The 23,774-nt window shown below is 44.3% G+C and overlaps 1 protein-coding gene across 3 annotated transcripts in view; it reads right to left on the bottom strand.

Moving 5' to 3' along the window:
- LOC128893374 (uncharacterized) overlaps positions 1 to 12,427 on the bottom strand; it is a 29,409-nt gene extending 16,982 nt beyond the window's left edge. Inside the window, exons 1-3 of one of the 3 annotated variants that reach the window (XM_054154288.1) lie at positions 12,081 to 12,425; positions 1,290 to 1,501; positions 832 to 1,186 (exon numbers count right to left, since the gene is read on the bottom strand). In XM_054154288.1, coding sequence (XP_054010263.1) covers positions 1,147 to 1,186; positions 1,290 to 1,501; positions 12,081 to 12,272 — 444 coding nt within the window. In that variant the 5' untranslated portion in view covers positions 12,273 to 12,425 and the 3' untranslated portion in view covers positions 832 to 1,146. Of the gene's footprint in view, positions 1 to 831; positions 1,187 to 1,289; positions 1,502 to 12,080 lie in introns of those variants that run through there. The other 2 variants (XM_054154287.1, XM_054154289.1) reach the window with 2 other exon arrangements.
- Positions 12,428 to 23,774: the final 11,347 nt, after the last annotated feature.

Genomic DNA, 23,774 nt, shown 5'->3' with positions numbered 1-23,774 from the left:
AAATCGGGTAAATACATTAAAGCTTAATGAATTCTTTTTGAAAAGTACTATCGCATGGTATAAAAAAAAAATATATATATATATATATATATATAGTTCCATTTGAAAAACGAAACTTGACCATCATATCTCGTTAAATAACAAAGGTAACAAAAATTCCTTCGCGCTGAAACATGAGGCCCATTTTACCATGCAATTTCCATATTTGAAATTTTGTATTCGGCCGATAGGTTTGGGTTAGAGCTCCGTATAACTTAGGCTGGGACACTCTGTATGTCTCTCAGATATCAACCCCACCGCTGCCATCACATTCTTATTTCTTTTGCCCGTAGTTTCGCCCGAGTAACCCCGACCACCGGTGTAATATGATCCTCACCGATTGATACGCTTCCGTCGAGTGTTTTCTTTTTGTCTCGGACCTCTTTCTCTTTCACTATCTGTCCTTTTCTACGTTCGACGCTCGACTCGTGTCAAGTGTAAACACATAAAAACACTCGAGTGCAATGTTTTGGGTCTCCGATTTTGCATGGCTCCTTCAGTCGTACTGTATCCTCGAATGTGTTCCCAACAAACTTCGAGCGTGGAGAAGGACAGCGAATGAAGAAGAGGACGGAGCGACATGCGATAAATGTCGACCAACGCCGGGATTATTTCGGTGAGACAATACGTAGTAAATACGTTCCGAATTACGTCGTGTTTGGTCTCATTTTAATCAGAAAAATGTGAGTAATAATAAAAAAAAGTTCGATCGGTGCATTAGCATTGTCTCATCGAGATATCCGATCCCGTTTCATGTTCCTGTCCATTTATCGTAGAGAAACTTGTGCATTTAAGGAGACCGTTGAATTATATATGTATATTTCAAAAAATTGTTTTTTTTTTTTATATTAATACGCGAGCTAAACAATCGTTTGCGAAGCTTCGATTTTAAAGTCGAAACAATTCTACGATGTGTTACATCATGCCACATAAGAAATAAATTTCAGGCATTCCGCGACCATGTAGCAATAACGATGCTAACGCAGCGCAACGTCGATCAAAATTCCGCTGTTCTATAATAATCCAACGTACGCTACCGCTACTTGGTAATAAACCAACTAACTTCATTCGATCAAGGCATATATATAGATTGTTCATTACAAAGAATCATTCTTCATAAGAATGAAACCCGCATGCGTCTACGAAACTGAATGGAACATTTAATGTATCGTTGAACGAGGAGGGAAAAAGAATGGGGGGAATTAATAACGTGTACATTCCGCGATTTTTACGAGCAGGCCGGTACTCACCCATTTATGGACGTGCGGCTGATGAACCAGGACAAGGCAGATCTCGCCAAAGAATGCCACGCTTGCAGCGGTATAGAGTCCGATTTCTCAGCGGATTTCGTTAGGAAGATTTCGGCAGTTTTGTCAGGTTGGTCACGCTGCGGACCTGTCCCTAGGGGAATCCATAAACGGACCAAATCCTCTCGAACTTTGGTACTGTTTACTCTGTACCACTGTAACAAGAAGAGAGGGTATTAAAAATATCTCCGCGATACGTGGCCACCATTTTCGATTACATAACGATTTCATTCGTCTGGGAGACATTCGAAGGACTACACGTTTTTGTTGGACATTGTCTTTTACGTCGTACGAGAAGTAACTTGTTAAAGAGAAGATCGTTGCCCCTTTCAGACCTGACGTCCGCAACAGCGGACACGAAATTTAAAAATAAAAAATTCAAATTACGAAATTTAAAGTTCACGGCGATAATTCATTCGGTTCAAATTGGAACAGGGAGAATAAACAGAAAATGATAGGTAACGCGAGAAATGGAGACTTTTATTTTAACCATACTTAACCCACGCCTGCGAGACCCGGTGGAATTCGAAGAGTCGCGAGTGTACAAATGATTGTTGACATTACGCTAGGATAAGACATCCTTCGCGTGTCTGCAATCACAGGCGGCGAAATAAATGCTCGCGTCGTCACGTGAGCCCGGCGAGCCCCGAACGGCTGCGAATATTTTCAATTTCGCAGGCAATCACGACATGCATAACGGCCCGAGCTCTGCGAATTTCGCGACGCGGGTTAATGCGTTAAAATAACAGCCGCGGCGTTACGATTCATTAAAATCTCGCGAGGTGGCTGGGTGGCAAATGGTGTTTCTCGCTTCATTAACAGTGGGAACAAGGGGGTGGGGGACCTCGTGTCGCGACATTAACGATATTCCACGAGGCCCGTGGGGTGGTTTTTCGGTCCAGGAACCGCAAAACAGTCGGAGAAGCAATTACGTTGACCGGTCCCCGCTGGTCGCGGCCAGGTACACGACAGATATCCGATTTCATCGTCAGCTTCCGAGAATGAGAACCAATTACGCCTGCCCGGGGCATTAAAGAATCGATCTAATTTGCGCGCTCTGGTGGTGGCTCTTAATGGCGAAGGAGCCCGACCGATGAAATTATACGAAAATGTAATCAACGCGCTTTTTGTCTCGTTTCGCTCCAAGGGCAGGGGTGTAATTAGGAATGCTTTTGCGCCTCGCGACGGGAGACACTTGTTGCTCTCACTCCCTCCCCTTCGTCTCTCACCTCCCCTAGCTCCCTACGTCACTTTATTCCTGTTCCTTTTCGCTCGACAGTCGATCCTGCGTTTTTCCTCCTTCCCCACCTCCCCCCCCCGCAGCCCCTTTTATTCTCCAACCCCGCGTCTCTCTCTCGAGGCTCGCCAAAGGGAAAGATAGGAGAAAAAAACCTCCGAGGATGACGAAGGAACGAGGAGGGGGTACAAAAAAAAAAGAAGAAAGAAAAAAAAAAAAGGGTGAGTCGAGAGATGGAAGGACCAGGCCACAGAAGGTGAGTAATTAACGCCGTGTTGCCCAGGTGCGCGGCCCTAAGAAGTCGTTTATGGATTGCTCGGCAGCCACACCGTACGCGGCCATCAATTAGATTCTCTAATTAAAACAGTCCCTCCTCGGGCCCCCGGGGGAATTAACTCTGGCGAACCTCTGTAATATTCTGTCGACTCTGTCATCGTCGGACGGGGCGCCCGAGCAGCCGCGATTTTTTAAATCGCTGCGGAACCGATACAATGTACCACCAGCCGGTGCCGCCGAATGGACCGCAATAAAAACGTAATTACCCAGAGGTGTTTCTTTGTTCTCGTACTTCATTAACTTTACGCCGCGTTGCGTATTGTGCTCGCCCTCTCGGGACTGGAATTTAGACGCGGTTTCCCCACGAAATCCCCCGATCGACCAGCCTTTCTCGGATCCTTGCACCGACAAATTTCAAACTTTGGCGAAGAGCACGAATTTGGTAAGGATAGAATGTTTTTCTTTTTTTTTTTTTTTTCTGGACAACTTCGTCGTTAGTTCGCGACTACGATACAGTTTGTATCGTGGCATTTTTCGGATTAGCTGTTTATTAGTAGTCGTTTCGTTGAATTACGTTTCTCGAAAAGTGTAAAGACGCGTGAAAATAATTGTGGCCGCAGCTGGCGACGTAGCGAATCACGAAGCTCGATTATTATAGTAACGAACTTTTGACGAGCTTTCGCAGCCAACTGAATTGGTACAGTGACAAAGAAGAGGGAACCGAGGGGATATGAAAATCAGAAAGCCGTGGTTGCCGAGGAGAGGCAGGGGGCAAGGGGAGGGGGAAAGGGGCCCATACAATTTTAATTATGGCTGCCAGCATGCATCACTAATTGCAGGTAGCCGGGCTTCCCCCCTCCGTCATCACACTTTGATTCGACTTTTTCTCAACTTTTTCTTAACGAATTACAAATGGCTACCGACGTGGTCGTGCGCTGCCGGACAGCATTCCTCTTTGCGTCATTAGTGGCGACTTTCTGTGGCGCTGCGCAGCGCCAGAGGGAGACGGAATGAATCAGGTAAAGGGGAAGAGAAGAGAATCAGATTCGCACACCTTCCGTGTAGTCCGCAGCACGCACCAATCGCCTTCTGACTCGGATAACAAGTAGCCAACTCGGAAATCACAGTCATCTAAATCAACGTCTCGCAACGCACCGACAAACAACGGAAAGACTCGATCTTTCTACAAATGGACTTCCCCTTCTTTTTCACTTGTTTCTTTCTCTTATTTCTTTCTTACTTCTCTCCAAAGTGGCGCAAATGCTAAAAATATTAGTATATCGAAGTCGATAGCTAAACCTATGTATCGTTGGCTGTAAAACGTAAATCAGTTCGCGATTACGATAATCTTATTTCTGAACGAGTTAGTACAATGTTCATTTATCTGTGTTTCGAGGACATGGAGGATTTTGCATCTCGAACGATGCAAAATCGATAAGCGCTAATTAGCTAGTTGCACGCTCTCGGTGATCGGCGATAAGTAAATTTATCGAATGTTCGAGAAATACAGCTATCGTCCGAAGAAAAATATGTTTATGGCGATAAACGCGCGTGATAATCGATTGTTTGCGCTGAAAAGGTAGCCAGAAGTCATAATACGTAGCTTATGGAGGTTTAGTTGACCATTGCGCGAGACTCGTGTTCGGTACAATTCGTCTGAAACGGTTATGCGCCCCCTTAAAAGCGGTACTCTGCCGTGTATAGGAAAACTTGCGAACCGTAAACACAGTCGTATAACCACGGCATCGTCGAAAGATGCGTTTCGAGACTACGATATTTTCGATTGTCTTCGCCCTTCGAGATCGTCCGTTCGAGTCTTACAGATATCGTTGGAAGTACTATGAACTTATAAAAAATAATTTCGAAATGTATTAAAGATTTATCTTTTATTAAAACGTGCTTTTATTTTGAAAGAAAGATTTCCAAATAAATCATAATATACGAGAGATATTGTTTCGTACTCGAATCGAGTAGGTTAAGGAAACCTGGATAAAAGAACGTTGCCATCCATTGAACGTACCGCCGCTAACGATACCGATACGCACCGTCTTCCTCGAGCAGCAATTACATCACACTGGAGGATTGTTTCCCTCCAACCCTTCTCTTCGATATCTCGAATTCGCAGAATAAAATGGAGTTTTGCCAAGCGTAGATCGAATCGCGGGATCTCGGATTTCTCCTCTCCGGTCGGTTCATTTCTTTCTCCCTTGTCGGGTTCCTTTTTCTGGAAATCTCTCGTATTCAGGGATCGAGAGGGGGCCCCGAAGCACGCGTAAACCTGCCGTAAACTCTGAACAATAAACAACGCCGTCGAGCAGTTTATGCTTTCAGCGAGGAATACTAGGGATGTTTGGCCGCTCGTACGTGGAGCTCTTCGGATTCCTCGGGCGTGTTGGATCGCGAGTCAAACGCATTCTCTTCCTGTGCCATTATGTTATTGCTGCAGGCGGCGGCGGTGGCGGGCGCGAGCCAACGGGCGTTATATTGGCGCCGTGGGAGAGAATCGACGGCATCTTTCCACGTTTCTGGACTTACCATGTGATTTCGCTAACAACTGTACGCGAAACGCCACGCCGTGATTAATTTCACCAAACCGAACGTATCGCTCCTATTTTTAACGTTTCGTTTAAATACTACACACCCCTTAGAATTAAAAAGAGCGGTAGAAATTTTACGCAAATTTCCTGCAGCACCTAATCGATCCATTTTCCTTTGAAACTTGCAACGAAGCATCTCGCTGACAAGAAAAACTAAAAAGGCTGGGCACGACGGTAAAGAGTAAGAAGAGGTTACAAGTGTAGATAAGGGTGGCGTACTCCTTCTGGCGTACCTCCCTTTGATTGGGAAAGCAACGGTGTAACTACCCGTGAAGAGTTTTCATCGACGAGCGGCTAACGAAGCTGGCCGCGTCTAGAATATCAGTTCGTTTAGGCGAAAAAGAGAGACCTTTCGATTTTCGTGAATCCTCCGACGCGAATGCGCCGATGACCCGTGACGGCGACGTCGATGTACGTGTTTTCCTACAGGATGTTGGAAGAATATATCGCGAGTTTATTGCGAAACAATAACCCAACGCGATAAGATGATCCTTTATTTACCCATTCTTATAATTCACTCTCACTTAACCATTTTTTAGAATGTAAAGAAAAATTCTAAATTTTTTAGGAAATCCTTAAAAAATTTCAAAAGGGCAATCAGTATTCCATTGGTCATTGTTTAAAGGAGTTACTCGACCCCGAGGAGAATCGGTGACCCGGAGCGAATCGGATCGTTACCAGAACCCCAAAGACGCGGACACACGTGAACCTACGCAAAACCGATATAATCTTTTCGACTCCCTTTTCCCTGATGTACGGGTACGATCGATCATGCGTGAAACGCCTGGAAGAGCACTCTCTTGTTACGCGCGTCCCTGGATTTACGTCGTGCGCCCGAGGAATGTTTCGAGAACGAGCCGATAACGATCTGTGTCCGTCCCGCGGTTTCGTTATCCGATCCGTATAGCCGTGCAAAATAACTTGCAAATTACGATGTGTGCGGCTCCGACCGTCTCATCTGCCCCTCTCCGGCCGTTTTTTTCGACGAGATTTCCAGAGTTTTCCAGAGTCTTACGACAGGTCTCCTCCCCTCGTCGATCGCCGTTCGGCGAGGATTATCGTCTTACCCCAACGATAATATTTTTCTCGAGAGCCACGAGTTGTTAATACTTTTTGAAACGGTCGCGATATCGCGATGCTTTGTTCACGGTGACGATAAGTGCAGGGTAGTGGCTTGAAAATTGTCAGCAGCCTTGTTAATTTATTTGTGGACGTAGGAGGGCAACGCCTTTCGCGGGGCAATCTTCTTTGTCACTCGAGAGGTGCTTTTTATTCACTTATTCTACGGTTTATTCTTGAGTAGAGGACGTCAGATACTTAAACTATTTTTTGTTTTTTTTTTTTTAAATTACGAATTGAAATCACTTTTCCCGGTTATGAAGTAATTTTCTCTTTATCTTGGATAGGCAAATAACGAAGCTTCTTCATCCCGTAACGAATGCTTTAACATTCCGCCGATACTAGATCAACCAATATATTCAAAACGCGGTGAAAAATGAAAAATTGACGTTGCGGTCTCTAGCCCAAGGGAGCCAAAAGAATGTACAAGGAACACGTGTTCTTGTCCGAGGGAGAATTTTGCCGTTTAATTGGCAAAAATGCGGGATACCGAGGTAATGAAATCTTTCGTTTCACCGACTCCGTCTTTGAAGCTTTTTTGGCCAGCGCGGGCTTCGGAATCATCCGTCTGGCCTGCTCGCATCGACACTCGCGTCGCATACGTAAAGAACGCCGGCGACAAAGCGTATCGTGCGCGGCCAGAAGAATCCGTCCGCGATCGTGTCCTCCGGAACCGGTATTCTGCGTACGGATAAAGACATAAATACGAGTGCACGCGGGATCGAGCGGATGCAGAGAATCCAGAAATCAGTTTTTTCGTTACGGCGAGCCGCGCCACTGCGCATTGTCCGCGCGCATACGCCACGCGCGATCGTACGAATTGATAAAACGTAGATCCGCGGGCCATCTGGATTTATCGTGGATCCGACAAGATCTTCCTCCGTGATTCCAGGCCGAGGGGAAGCGCCGTGAAAGATTCTAGATTTCGTTCCTGGGCCATAAACGAACGCGAGCCGTATCATCCACCTTTTCTTTCCATCGCGCGTGCGATAACGGTCTATCCGTTGGATCGTTTTATATTCGCATAATGGGCAGTCCGTGGCTCGATATTATTTACATTGTCATTTAGTCGCAACCATGCGTGTCACGAGACGTTGTTCGCCACTGGGTACTCGCAGTGTATGTTTACGGTGCGCGAGATTTATCTCGAGGCAGGTTTCAAAGTTTATAAATCGCCAACCGACAATATATTTGTATTATTCACTTTTTTTTTTCGTATTATGTAACACGACGTTTTGTAAATATTTACGATTGCGGATCTTCGAAGCTTCGTGTCTAGTTGTAACTTTGCGTGGTTAGTTCATATTTTAAACAAAGAATGCGTGTTTGAGGGAAGTCAATATTTACTTATACTCATCTTTATTTTTATATTCGTGCACTATTTTCCAATGTCCTTAAATTTCGAACGCGACTCGACCACCATTTACACAGTGTGATAGGAGAAACACGAAGAGCAAGGCGTATTATTACACTTGAAAATCGTGATTCTGCTTTGTTCCCTTCGTCAACGAGAGAGAAAAATGCTATTTGATACGGCGAGAGCGAATCATCATTAATCGTTGAAGTCAACTGCAATCAGGACGTCGTTCCCCCCTTCTTCAAGGTAATAAACATTACTATCACGAGTATTGCTATTATTATTACGAGCCTGGGCGAGATACGCGTCGCTGGACCCATTTAGCAAACTCTACTCGTACATAGTGGCCCATTATGCGTTTGCCGTGTTTTCGAGTAGCTTGTAACGTCCTTTAAAAGTATACGCGTTGACTGTACAGTGCGATATCGAAGCATTGCGTAGGATTACTCTAAAAGTTTTAATTTGGTGACGGTAATACTCGGTCAAAATAGGTTTTAGAACTCTAAGCATCTATAGATTAGAAGCACAGAAGTTCTAGATGTCTCTTTGCCAGTAAGACAGCTAACTCCGCTCGCGACTGACTCTCGCCAGAGTTCTGGACGCGAGAGGATCGACGACAATGCCGGCGACAACGCAGTCGGTGAGTTAAGATTCCTAAGAAACGGGACACGCGGTGGCGTAAAAGCTAGGGGACGTAAGAAGAAGATGCAAACGTCTCGGTGGGTGGATATCTTCGTCGCCGTAACACCGTCTCTTTCCACCCCTCAGGAGCCTCATCCATCAGTCACTTAATATTTTAAAGCAGCGCCTTTCGCGACTCCCTCTTCCTCGTACCTTCCTCCCTTCGTTGCCACGGCTCCATCGCGGAGATATTGACGGTACACTAGCCTTTTAAAAACCTTGAAACACCACCAGGCCGACGCATCCACGCCACTCCGTCTGAGAGTAAAGTTTTCAGACTGCTCAGGGATATTAGACGCTGGCAGCTCCGGAAACATACCGCGCCACTGGCTTGCAAAAGGGGGTTGCGGTCGCAGGAGTGACGTCTAGCGTCGATTTCGGTCGCGCGAGGGGGTGTCCCTACCGCACGAATTTCAAATTTCTCGTTTCACGCGACCGAATGGGATTCTTCTCTTTTTCCTGCGGGCACCTGCTCGAGTGCCGCGGCTCAGCCTTTCGAATCGATTTGCTCTCTGTCGCGGCGAGAGGTTCTTGCAAGCACCGATAAAAGCTTCTTTCTTGAGTCGGCCCTGTCCACGGGTGGATGCTGGGCCCCCTCCATCGCGCGGGGTAACGATTTCCATGAGGTCCATACATGGAACGTGACATTAACCATTTAGCGATGGGGAAATTACGATCGGAGGAGAAAGACCGATGAAAGCTAACTTTGTTGTCGAATGGACGAGTAGAAGTATCGAGTATCGAGTGAACGCTTGTATACAGAACGCTTGTATACAAAAAAAAAAAAAAAAACAGAAGGTACACGGTCTGTCTAAAAAGAAACCGAACTTTTGCTATTAAGGGAGTGGACTCCCGTGCCTTGTATGAGCTCGCACGCACTCGCACAGCTCCACATCACTATACAGGGTGTCCCAAAAGTCGGGGAGGAGCCGGAAATGGGGGGTAGCTGAGACGATTCTGAACAACAATTTCCTTTGCAAAAATGTCGGATGGGGCTTCGTTAAGGAGATATTAAGCGAAAACCCCGACCAATCAGAGCGCGCGTAGACCGTTGGAGCGGCCGCGGTAGCGAAGGCTACGCGCTGGCGGCTGCGCTTGTACGCGAACAAGTGACTCGACGTGCATCGAAGGACATTGACGCTGCCGCCTAGCGCCGTAGCCTTCGCTACCGCGGCCGCTCCAACGGTCTACGCGCGCTCTGATTGGTCGAGGTTTTCTCTTAATATCTCCTTAACGAAGCCCCATCCGACATTTTTGCAAAGGAAATTGTTGTTCAGAATCGTCTCAGCTACTCCCCATTTCCGGCTCCTCCCCGACTTTTGGGACACCCTGTATACGTACATGGAACTACAAGGGCTGCGTATTGTCCTATTTTTGTCTCGACAATTCAAATTTGAGACCTCTCAATAGTCGTTTTCGCTAGACAAATGTTCAAACTTGTGCGCAAGCTCCTATAGGTAGCTCCTATTGGAATTTTCAATTTTGGGAAAAGAAAATAATCGCAGGGAGACAGATCAGGCGAGTAGGGTGAATGATCCAAGGTAACAATGCCAATTCCAATGAAAGGGACACATTATAGCAATATTTCGGAGATTCAAGCCGCTGTAACCGCCGTACTAAACGGGCTACCAAAACAGGAGCTGCAAAGGTCCTTCGAAATGTTAATTACGCGGTCTAAACGCTGTATTGACGCAGAGGGAGATTACTTTGAGTAAATAAACGTGTGTGTAAAAACTTGTACTTTTTCTTTTTTATAGCAAAAGTTCGGTTTCTTTTTAGATGTGTAATATTAAAAGCCTCCGTTTCTTAAGACTCGAGGACACGTAAAACTCGAAAATGAAATATTTGCATATTTGTCGAAAATGTCGTGGAGGGCGAGGGGTTAATAAAAACAGTCGTATAAAATCGTGGAACGTGCTCCTCGTACGAGTTCGCGGGCGTTCTTTCTTAATCGCTAGGTACACGATCACGGTCGTCTCTGGACGTTCGACCGTGACTTGTAAAAGTCGAATAAAGAGCAAAAGGGCGGAATGTAATTATAAATAGGGGCGAACTCGCGGTTTAACGTATGGGGACTGAAGACGTGGACAGTACTCGAAGCGGCTCCGAAGATGTTTCAGGAATATCGAGGACGTAATTGTCCCGTAATTACCGACCACGGTCTTGACTCTTGAGTAGCATCGTTCGAGGAAAGAGGTTTTAGTCGGTGGTTGGCCTTGTGCGGTAATTGTACTAATTATTACCGTCCCTTCCCCCCTGGCTCCTCAGCGAGCAACCCAATTACCCCGGTGGCCCGTGCTGGCACTTGGAGTTCGCGGAGACCAGATTTCGAAGGCTTATTTCTCGGAAAGAAATTTTTGCCGAGCATCGTAATTAAATACCACGCGAAATTGACACTGTGCGAAACACGAAAACAACACGTCCACCGATCGTTGAATTTTATCGCGTGACTCACTGTTAGAAAATTCAATTTTCAATATGGCAGCGCAAAGTGCGTACTTGCAATTAAAAGCCAGTTGGTTATCTAGAAATGTTCGAGTCTCGTTTGTTTAAATTTACGAGGAGGTTCTTCTGGAGAGATATTAATTTTCTTTTTTTTTTTGTGAGGGCGGGGGGGGTCGAAATTCCGAAGGAAAGTAATCAAGAATAACAGTAATTCTTAAAGCTCGTGCAATTATTTCTCCACTCCAATTTTGTGTACTTTTAAATTTCCAAAAGAGGTTGGCGATACTATTGCTAGAGAACAAATCGATTCATCGAAAACAGCTTTATCGCGTAAGTGGTTTCTTATCAGTTGCTATTATAGGACTTACAGAAAGACTTAAAGAAAATACAACTGTAATTTCTTGAAGTACTTACAAACAGGATACATTCTCAACTAAATAAAAATATCAAATAACAAATAACATTTCTACTAATAAATGCACGGAATTAGTTTCTACAATTAATAAACATCTGCGTATCCGTTACCCGCCGAAAAGCTTTGATTTCGAATCTCGAAGCAAAATATTACACGGCGACTAAGACCCGAATTAACCGAATAAATATCACGAATACGTTAATATTAGGTTGTCTCAAAAGTTACTTTCGCTTGATTAATAAGTAATACATGCACAATATTTTATGTTTCATGTTACATTACTGAATTGTCCATTTTTGGATTAATGTATACCTCTTTAATAACATTAATAAATGACTTATTATTGGAAAAAGTAACGAAGACAATTGCTTTTTTAATAACTACGATATTAAGTCATAAAGCTAACCATACACTAGTGTCCGAATATTTCTGGGAGTCACACTGTATCTTGCTCCAATTCGTTTAAAATTCTGCTAACCTTTGCCTACCATGTTTACGGTCCTGAGGCCACCGACGTGACCTCAAGCGGCGATACATGGAACGGATACGCGCGGTTTACGTGCAAAGATGTACGACTGGAACGTAACCTAGTTATGATTTTACTTACCTGAGTTTTGTCGTACGTCTCGAGCTGCTCGTCCGCCTTTTGCTTGTCGTACAGGACCCTGGCGAGGCTTCCATGGGGACGGTAACTTCTCACGCTTCTACCCATGGGCGCATCCCGATTGACAGCGGAACAGGTAACCACATTCCTTACGTCGCAGGTGCACCTTGGAATAGGCGTATCCAGGCCCGCCATGTCCGCCGTGAAGCACGTTTAACGACTATCACTTATCGCGCGTGTTTCTCATGAAACTGGGCGCCGTAATCTCACGGTAAACACTTCGTAATATAAATAAGAAAAATACGAAAGGTGACGCAGTTCGCGTAAACACGTCTAGCACGTGGCCATGTTGGCAACAGTGGCGACGGCTGGCGGCCCATTGACGAACCACGATTCGTTCGAGTAACAGTCGATCATGCAGGAAGAAACTGCATCGTTTCAGGGATCTTTGGGGACGGTATGAATTGTTTTTCGTATTTATTTTTCAAGTACGTAACGTCCTTTCTAGAATTGCACTTTTATGAGGTATTCATTCAAAGATGATGTCGATTCGAAGATTATAATTCTTTTACTATTAGGGGACATATCGATTATATCGTGTACGTTAATGTATAATTTAATTTTTGTTTTATAGACTGGTCTTTATCGTTGGAGATGAATATAAATATTATTTGATCGAAAGCGTTACTATTAATTGAGTATTTCACAACCAGATATGATTTACATACAGTGGGTGTAGAAAGTATTCGTACAATATCGATCAATTTCCAAAAAGAACTATGTAAAATTGTAACGTATTAATTTATTTTTGATAAACAATGACATTCTACATATTCTCGTAAATCTCTAGAATAGATAGAGTACAACAAAAAATAGCTATTTATGTAAGTTACGAAATTGACAAAAAAAAAAAAAAAAAAAAAAACAATTAGTGGATAGAAATATTGAAACAATAAGTATTCGCACAACTGTTTAATTTTTAAAACTTCATTAAAAGAAAGGAAATTTACATTAATTTACAAGTATTTAATAATTCCTTCGTGGGATTTCCTTTTGATTTTATAATTATTGCAACTCTTCTAAACGTTAAATTAACTAAATTATTAGTTATTCGAAGTGGGATCTTCTTCAATTCCTCTATTAGAGCTATTTTTAAAAGTACTTTCCTCGCAATTTGATGTTTTCTAATTCGTACGGAGCAATAAACTAATGTGTTTACGTTACAAACTCTACTGTAAATGGTTCGTCATAAGTAGATTGCGGATCTTTATGCATTTATAGGAAATTTGAATATGCAAGAACCTACAAAATGCAAACAATGTACAAGAATATAAAAAAGATTGAAAGTAAAGTTCATGTTACAACATTTGGAGAATAAAATAAATTCCTATTTGGGTTCAATTTTTGTAGGCACGTTTGCCAAGATTTTATTTTGCATAAATTTGCATAAAATTTATTTTTGTTAATTTCTTATATTTATTTTTTTAATTTTTTATAAAAAATTATATTAACTAGTAAATGTTGTTTGGACTATATCTATCTTAGAGGTTTCCGAGAATATATAAAATATAATTGATTATAAAAAAAGAAATTAAGAAACTACAATTCTCCCCAAATTTTTTGGGAAATTAATCGGTGTACGAATACATTCTACACCCACTGTAAGTGATAGGCGATTCAGAAAGTTTCCCATTTCCATCCTCTTGCTCGTTTTCTTTACAAAAATTCTGTAATATCTCGTAATTCTCAACGTTTCAACCAAGTATCTGCCCTTAATGGTGGTAAATCAATTCGTACACCTTCGCGAGTCTCTTCGTCGCTGTTTCACCCTATAAGAAGTTACGTACGCGCGTAAAAGTGTTTCCGTGAAATAAATATGAGTTACGGAAAATTTTCGTTACACGGGAACGTACCGATGAATATTTTAAATAGCATATTGATGCGGCACGCTACTTCCTCCCTTGCGCTCCCCACGGCGAGGACTGATAATTCATTAATTTATGATAAGCTAGCCTCTCGCCTACGACCCACACCCTCCTCTCCTCACCCCATAAATCATTTTCGCCTCTGACGTTAATTGCACGCCGCCCCTCGTTACCGGGAGAAATGAGATTTTTTTTAATTGGCAAATTTTTCACCGCCGCTGACACTGTGACACCCTCCCTCCTTCCCCGCGCAATTCCGTTCGTTCTGCAACTGCGCTGCGCAGAAAAATGTATTTCGCGTAATACGATGCGTGGAATTTTTTTTTTGTTTAACCGTTTTGTACTCTGGAACACCGCAAAGAAACGTGATTGCTGTTGGAAATACATGAATGTTTTCCGAAAGTTGTTACACATAATTATTAGCTTTTATCGAGTCGCTAACCAGCCATTTTGAGTGGTTGATGCTATTACGAACAATTAACAAAAGAAGAATAGTTGTACAAAATATTCGAAATATTTTATTAGAAATTATAATACGCGTTTTTCGATCAAAAATATATTTGCCCTGTCCTTATAAGGAACCTTGCATCTACTCAATTTCTATTTCTACTGTTCGCTTTTACTTCGCCAAATGGCGACCCCAAATTTATAGTGGCTCACAATGGCGACCGCCCCCCTTTTAATTAATCCTTGGTGCTCCAACTTCGAGGTACGTATTTTGAATCCTGAAAGGTGGAAGAAGAATGTGACCGTGGCGAGTTGTGTGAGTTCTAACTTGTCCACGACATGTTTGGACTCTGCCTGTCACTTAAAGCTTAAACATGTGGTGCACGTGTCCCCCTTACAAAGCATGGCGTGCCACTGCCTCGTGGTACATTCCACTGATTCGAATCCCTAATCCTTCCTTCGGGGTATACAGAAGCTCCGCGTACTCGAACTCGAGATGCTGGCCATTGGCGCGATGAAATCATTTCTGCACTTTTCTCTTCGCATTTATTATCGTTTTTATCGAAAGAGGCGGAGGCATTCGATAGCGATCGTGTCGTAGATTGTAACCGCAGCGTTCCACTGTAATTAAAATACCTTAGTTCTTGCGATGGATCATAGATCGAGAAATGTTATGAAACTAGGAAACTGACTGAGCGAGTCTAGACACACATTTGTATTTCAGCTACTCTAGCTCAGTATTCCTCTAACGTCATCTCTCCAGGAAGCTCCTAGATAAAGGAAATTTTTTCGTGGCTCTTCTAAAGTAGAATTAAATCTTTATCTTGTGAATTCTGTGATGTCTTTAACTTTACAGACTAATCAGTCGGGAGCAGTTTTACTCTATAACTATACTTTATTTACATAGACTAATGAAATAGTTGAGATACAAATGCGCATATACGGCCATGTGTCTCGCTATTGTTTACCTCAGCGCGACTGACCAAAACAATACTGTCCATGTAACACATGCCGAGCGCCGGCGTCTTACATATACACACATCCCCGCTCGTGGTGTCGGTGTCATCGCTTAACATACGTACACGCATCTTCCACTTGTGCTTATACGTATATATCACAAATTCATTTATATTCCAACAATTTTTCTCCGATTTTCAATTAGTGTCACGCCCTTTCAACTTTGGGTAATCGTTTTCCTTCTAACGTATAAATCTCATTCGCTACTATCCTTGCGAATGGAATAAATTTTAAATGGTTCAAACGAACGAAAATCTTTTTTTTCCCACGAGACGGTATCGTTTCAAAGAGAGGACATTTCGGTGTTCCGTTTTCGGAGGAACCTTAACTCGATAAGTCCCCTCGGTACCTGAAGTGAGCTCATAATCGTGAACAAAGCGCGCAACCGCTTATTACAAGCGAGGGCATTGTAAATTTGTAGAGGAGGAGCAGGGAGGCCGAAGCGAGAAGACGAAAGAGCGAAGGCACTGGACGGAGAAGAGAAGTAGAAAGGAAAGTGGTTGAGGGAGGCTGGAGAGGAGTCGAAAGGACGAAGCAGCGCAAAATGTGCCCCTCAGCCATCCGAAGTTCTCCTTCTGAAAATTTATCGCGCGCCCAGCCACGGGGAACGTAACGAGCAAACGCCTGAGTTTCGTCACCGACAAATCCAGATTTTAATTCGAAAAAATGACGAGAAAAGTCGAATAAAACGCTGGAGAAACGGTAGCGCTAAGCGACGAAGACTCGGAGCGACAAAGAATATTTCTTGTGTTCATTTTTCACACTTGGCGCAATTGCCAATCTTCGTTATGGGTCGTTCGGTCGCTACAAATAATTTACACGATCTCGGATCAGCTTATACTTGCATCTATACAATGTATACGTGGATCCAGATATTATCGAAAGCTGGTGTTTAAAATAATGAGGTCATTTTTTTCCAAGGAACACGGCAATCAACGGTGCCACAGTGGGAAACATTAATTAGCCCCCGACAGAGGTGCAAACCGTTATTAACGAAACTCGACCGTTGGCGCATGCACGCGCGCGCACAAACGTACACGCACACGCGCACGACGATGAATTATCGCGCCCGTAATTACGTAGCTGAAACCCGTGGTTTGTGTGTGTACAATCGTACCATCGAGCAAAATTCTAAAAGCGGTGAAACGGGTTAAATTCCACGCGCAGGCCTCCGAGAAATAATTTAATTACACCCGGGTAACGATAATTGCTGGAACGATAATTCGACGTTAAGCCGCGCCGCGGTACGTATTCGTACGCTGTCCACTTTCTTATTTCGCGCGTAAAAGTTGTTGCCGGTGTTGGCGAGTTTCAATTATCCGCGAATGAAAAGTTGGCATCGCGTGTAAATCGTCGGTCGGTCATCGCAATTATCCTCGAGTTTATGTAACCACAAAACTTTGCCTTCCGACTTGCAGAACCGTTCGATCCTATGAAAATATACGACACGGTAAGGCGACGGATTGTTTGGTTTATCGAATCGAAAGGAACGGAAAACGTTAGGATTCATTGGCGCGAGAATATAGCAACTATGTCCTAAGATGGTTGGCCAAACAAATTTTCTCTTTCGATGGCGTGAACCTTTATTATTCAGGAAAGTTATTATAAACATAAAAAGTGACGACTATACCGAGTGCTTTGACACTTAAATTTACGATTTTTTCAAAAGGTGGAGTTAATCGTTTTGTGCAGCGAACGGCTCGAATCTGTGTCGGTGAAGTCTGTGTCGGTCATTTCCTTGGGACCCGCGGTGCTCGTAGTTTTTGCGGGCAAATAAAATTGATGAAAATAAACGGACGTCATTCGCGAGTCGACCCAATAATTCAGTCTGAGAGGCACGCAGAGGCACGGCCATCGACCAGGCCACGTGGATGCATATATGACAGGAGGAGGCAGCGAGGGCTCGACTTTGGATGCCTCGGGGTACGCAAGACGTATACAGGCTCCCTGTCTTACGCATCCTGCCGCACACGGGGCATACATCACTCCACGTGTGAACCCTCACCACCACCAGCGACCTCACCTTTTAGATACCTCGTTCCCCGTCATCGTTCCTCGCTGCTCGCCGCGAATGTGTTGGTAATTATTGTTACGAGGGATAAGAAGAACGAGCCGGAAGAGAGAAACAGCGGGGATCGGTGCGTGGATCTTCTTTCAGCGTTCCCCTGTAATCAGACAGCCGGACCTGGCTGCTAGGTAGGAGGGGCGATGCGAAACCGAGAGAAAGAGAAACTGAGAGGCGTATTAGCGTCGTTTCTGATTTAAGACGGTGCATAGATACGTCGTAATCGTTTCTAATAGATCCCTCAACCGAGGAGGTGGGGTTGGTAAGCAAAACGAAACTAGAGAGGAACATCGTTGCTCGATAAAATTGCACGCGTCGTGAAATCGTATTAAAATCGGCGGGGTTTGTTCCTTCGTCATCGTGGACGTTATTGCTCGAGCAACCGCGAACGCTCGTGCGTCCTTTTTCATTAAATTTGTAGGTCGACGCGAAGTAAGACGCAAAGCTTTTGCCAAGCGCGGTTGCAACAAAATAATCATGTTTTTCTGGGCGCGCAGTCGGTGGCTGTATGAAAAAGTTTTGGGAATCGTGGCGTGTATAAAGCATCGAGGCGCTAACCGACGCCAGACGCTGGTACTCGTTCGTCTTCGGGGGACGGAGAGATCAGGGTCGTTAACACTGGTTCGCGACGGGTACATCGACGTCCGACGGGGGGGGTCTGTACTTTCTTTTTTCGATTCTACATACGTACCGACGGATATACACATTGATTGCATTTTTACGTCCGTACCGGGTAATAATGCTAATTTGGTAAGTAGAAATGGGCATCAGCGGGCGGTCAGCCAGACCATGGAACACACGGTAGCATGGGCAGCGCTAATGCCTCGTTTTTGTCCTTCTCCCTCCGCGGCTGTGCCCTCCTTGTCCTTCGTTCTTCACCTCCTCGATCCGCCACCACCATCTTCTCCACCTCCTTTCGTCCTCCCCGCGTCCTCCCTTTCTTAGCCACCTCGTCGTTCTTCGTCAGACAGGCCGCCAGGCTACGGCGGTAGGCGACATAATGACGACCAGACCTCAAACCTCAAACTCTTAACTGAATCATGAGTCCTCTTGGTCGTCCGCACCCGCTCGGCTGACTTCCACCGTCGCAGCTTCTCGATTTACCTCGCGGTGATCCTCCTGCGGGGCGATGTCGGCTCGTTTCCTCTTTTTATTCGACGACGACTTTCAGTCCCGATGTTTCTGTCGTATTGAATCTCAAACACCCGCCAAAAGAAGGTCCCGACGTAAAGTCACACGGGAGATTGGCTTCTACGATGAAAACAAGCCTTTCACTCGGGAGGATAGCATCGTCCGAGAGGTAGAATCTAAATGTCTTCGACCCTCGCGATCGGGTTATCTTCTAGAAGGATGTAGTAGTTTATTAACCGTAAAATTGTAATTCTCGAGGAAGATTGAGGGGGTACGACTAGTTGCTAATATACTGACTTGAATTATTATTATTTAGGAAATTCTGGTCGAATATGAATACGCGTGATCGTACGGTTTCTCTAAAGATTGGTTTGAATTTAACGTAAAAGAAACGACATTACTTTCCAGTCTACCTAATATTTTTATTTAGCCTCCACCATTTTAGGGAATTTCCATCAAGTTCGATCATCGTAGTATTAGAATTATAATACTACTTGAATATCGATAAGTATTCGTATTTCATTCGTAAATTTCATCGAGAGTGTTTCGTCGTAGCACCCTACATTTAATGCGTTTCCCAGGCAGTGGATGTAGTCGGGGGTAGGCCATCGAAAACTTTCCGAAAACCTTTATAATGGCTCCGATAAAAAGAACCCCTGCGGGACACATATGCTACAGTGGTTTTTCTTTCAAACCACAAGTCCGTTCAATCTCCTGTTTGATTCCAGCGACAGGTAATCGATAACTGGGCGATTGGCGCGCATCGACTCGGTACACAATCCTGTTTAATAGCAAATACGGTTTATTAACACCTATAGTTGCTGCTCGCGGTGTTTGCATAAAGCTACAATTTTTTTATTTATACACGGTAACTGTTCGAAATTCGCGCGATTTGCGTGGCGCTGGTGTATACATATTACACATATCGTAGCAGCCAATCGCATTAAAAAATGTAAGCAGTTAATTGGATTAATAAATGTAATAATAAATGCCCAGTGTTTTAAGATTAACGCGTCCCGATTACCGATTGGTCAAAGAACCTTGATAAAACCGCAGCAGTCAGTCGTTAGAGTCAAAGTCGATGTATCAACACAGAGCGATTAAGAGCGTAGAAATATCGAACGAGAGTTGTGAATTTTATATTAATTAAGAGCTAAGTTTAATAGTGTATAGTTGGGTTGTATCTTTTGTATGTGTCTCACAGCTTATTAATTTCGTCTAGTTCTTTTTCTGTTAGAATAAATAAGTGATTAATTGTAACTGTTTTGCGTCGTTTATTCGGTCCTTCGTGAAAATACTTAGACTTTTAGTAAATATATTTCCTCCGAACTAGAACTCCAATTTAATATAATCTAAAGTTATTTGTACAATAATCTAGTACAGTAGCATATATTTTGTATTTGGGAGAGAAAGACACTGTTTTATTTCGTACAATTTATAACATTCTTGAAATATTGTTAAGGGCGTCGAACGATGATTGATTCGCCACGAGAATTTAACATAGAGCTTAACGCTGAAACCTCGGGCGCGAAACGACGACTCTTAAAATAAATTTAAGATGTTTTGATGAAGATGGCTCTTTCCTAATGGCAGTCACGTAGAGTTCTTTCTCCGACTGAAATGTCGAACTCGACGGGGCTGGAGAGCTCCCTATCGCGCTGTAACTATTACTGCTTAGGGGTTTTAAAAGGGGGGATTATGTCGACGACCATGGAAAGGGACGAAGGTCTACAAAGTTAGTAGCGCGAAACTAACTGCGGTGCCAAAAATATTGCGTCGTTGGTCTTTAGCTGGTCTACCATAAAACAACGACGAGTTAATGGCAAAACTCAAAGAAGAATCAAAGATTCTCTCTTGAAAACTTGATCGACGCGAAAATCAAAATACGAGGAATCACGTATTTCTCGAATATAGACGTCAAAGTAAATCCAGCAAAGCCGCTAAAATTCATTCGCATTGGGTCGTCAACAGTGGTAAAAATGTCGTAGAGCGTAAAAGGAATGGTTGATCGCGCTTGATGTAAATCCGAGTAAGAAGACGCATGACGATCCGAGTTCTGCACCGTCCTTTTGTAAGCGCCAATCGAAATGACTGGGTCGCGCCTCGCGGAGTAGATCTGTCGTCAGCTGGTGGGTACATCGTTTTCTTAACGTGGCAGAAGAAGCGTCCGAAAAAGAGAGAAAAAGAGTACCGATCGAACCATGACTACGCGCATACCTTCCTCGATATGCCGCATACGTGGAAGGTACGACGAGTGTCTTGAGAATTTTCATAGCAGCGTCGAGTATTGCGGGGAATAACGACGCCTGCTGGCTCTCGCAAGAGATAAAGTAGCCGAAAAGAAGAAGATGGATACGGAAGAAAGTGGCGGGTCGAAAAGGAGGGTGAACAACAGAAGAGAAAAGAGCGGGGAGGGGCGGAGCTTTCCGAGGTTTGAAGAGGCGCGAGTGATGAGTGAGTAATTTTGATAAAACGAGGGAGAACGGGCAGTAGCAGAAACCGAAGAAAAAACTTAATGGTAAAGTATGGGTTAATTTCTAGAGGGAGATCTCTAAAGCTGTAATTTCACATGACGAACCCTGGCGTCGGATTCCGGCGTAATAACGCGTTAATCTCCGAGCATAAATATTGATCCTGGCGTGGGTCAAGACCGAGAATCGCATGGAAATTGATTCCTCCGTTGCATTCCAGGGCAGCCGCGGCGATTTCGTTCTTTGGTGCCAGAAATGGGCAACGTTCCCAGCCAGAAACAAATATCCGTTCAACAAAGGATTTCTTCTTCGATACAAACTTTATTCGCCCAAGGAATTAATTCGTCTATTAATCTAAAATATTATTTTCACCTTTCCACAGCCGTTTATAGAAACACGGAATAATTACGCGATATCCAGTCGCTACAAAAATACTAAATTTTAAAAATCGAGAGGAGTGTATCGCCACCGCTGTTTTCATTCGTTATCCACAAATCGAATAAAACGTCGCCCACCTCCGGGCGCGGATGGCACCGATTCGTGCCCGTTTCACGGAGGACCGTCTTTTCACCTCGGTTTTATTATATGAAACGAACCAGGCCGACGACGCGGCCGTAAGAAAAGAAAGCGCGACGACATTAATCGGAAGACATGAATGAAAGGATAAAGGAGAGATAAATCCTAGAATTTTAAGCATCTGGTCGGCGCGAACTAGAGGCGCACGAGGTAAAGAAAGAACGAAAGGGAGGACGATGGGGATCCACGGTATCGGTGGGGGAGAAAAAAATATAATGGTGGCCGGGCATAGAGGGGGATAGATCATCGATGGATATCGAGTAGGCGAGTTGGTACGTGAGATAATAAGGCGTGCTCGGGCATGCCGATGGAAACCGCACGCGGCATTATTCAAATTGAATCTGGTAAGAGTTATTATTGGCGGGCAAGTCAGTCCGAGTTGGCTCATTCCGCGGGCGCATTTGCGAATACAAGGAGGAAAAGAGGAGCTGTAGGAGTCAGGTAGAAGTAGGCGGAGGTGGAGAAACCGGAGGTGGAGGAAGGAAGAAAGAGAAAAAGAAAGATAGAGAAAGAGTGAGAAGGAGAGGTGGCGATTGTGGCGTTGGAGGTGGTTCGGACGGAGGGAACGACCTCGCCATCACGACCTCGGCGTATGATCCGCTGCAGTATCGCCCGATGACCCTGGTGTCATTACACCTCACTTTGGACGTCATTACGTTAATGTCCATCTTTCTTTTCCTTCTTCTTCATCTTCAGCCCCCGATACCTTTTCGTTTCTTCTGGCTCGCCACACCTTCGCCGAAGGATACTTGACACAGTTTGTGTTTCGATCCTTGAACAGTCGATGCCCTTGCTTGGTCCCAGCCTTCCTCGAACGACGTGTAAGGCCATTCTGATTGGTACTTAACCTTCGGGTCTCTTTATATTTTTTTCTCCCTCCCTTCCTCTCTCTCTCTCGTTACCAGCTGGTCATTCCTGTTTCCATTGTGTTCCATTCTGAGCCACTTCGAGCCACGCATCGCGAGATTTTTAACGAGTGCGCGCTATCTTCGGTCGCGGGTATTTTTGGTGCCACGACGGAACCTGTGAACTTGCACGAAATTATACGATAGAAACGTGAACAAATTCAATGGTTGTTCGGTGCAAAATAATTTTCGGGATCATTCGGGAAAAATTCTTCGTTACAGTAAACAAATCTCACAGCTTTCGAGGGACTTTACACGCGTCTAATCGCAATAATACTCGATATGAAGGCTCTCGATCGCTATATCTTACCCCAGAATGTTTCCTCTTTATGATCCAGCTTTTTACTTTTGGCTTGACCAGCTTTTGGGACTTTTGGCCCATTGTGCGTGGTTGGACAAGCATCCTGGCGGTGGTGAGGTGTGCGGACCGCAGACCACACCGAGTCACGCACGGTAATAACCCTCCGCGAGGGTGAATACGGTTACCGTCAGGTTAAAGCCCCACGAGTTTCGTCCTGGCCGCTATACTTGGTGTTTTTACGGTTCATAATTCAGCCGAGTGTATTTCAAACGCCTGCCAATGCGGGACCGTAACGTCGATGCTCATCGTTCCTCTCGTTCCTCGCCCCGTCCGCGGGCTGGGACTCTCCGAGCAACCCCGCATTACGAGGCGTCACTTCGGTCCAAGAAGAGATTTAAGATCGTCGTATGCGACGCGAAAACTCGTCACCCACGATTGCCCGGTTATTTATGCACTTGGCTAGCACCGAGCGTTCAGAAATTAGTTACGAGCTCTGAACGAATTGTGCGGTTCGAGGCGGTTGTTTACAACCGTCGGAAATATGTCGCATGCCCGACAATGAGGGTCAGCCGTAATGAAATATATTTTAGGGGGCAGTAAATCTCGGAGGGGCAGTTTGTTGCGCAAGGAAAGAATTCGCGATATGCTAAGAAAACGCTGTTCGAAGATTGCGCTTGTTTCGTGCCAATTTGAAGACGAGAGGACTGACCAGTCGAAAGATTGATTTTTATTGTTATACTTCCCGAAGGTGCCACCATTCTTTTTATTAAAATTTCATTTACAAATTGCAATATTCTTCGAAACTTCTGAACCCATTATGACGAAGAAAGGGGTTCACGATCAACAACGTCAATTTGTC

This window comes from Hylaeus anthracinus, unplaced genomic scaffold (genome assembly GCF_026225885.1).
Source record: "Hylaeus anthracinus isolate JK02 unplaced genomic scaffold, UHH_iyHylAnth1.0_haploid 27394, whole genome shotgun sequence".
Taxonomy (NCBI): Eukaryota; Metazoa; Arthropoda; class Insecta; order Hymenoptera; family Colletidae; genus Hylaeus; species Hylaeus anthracinus.
This window is presented reverse-complemented; position numbering and strand designations above follow the sequence as displayed.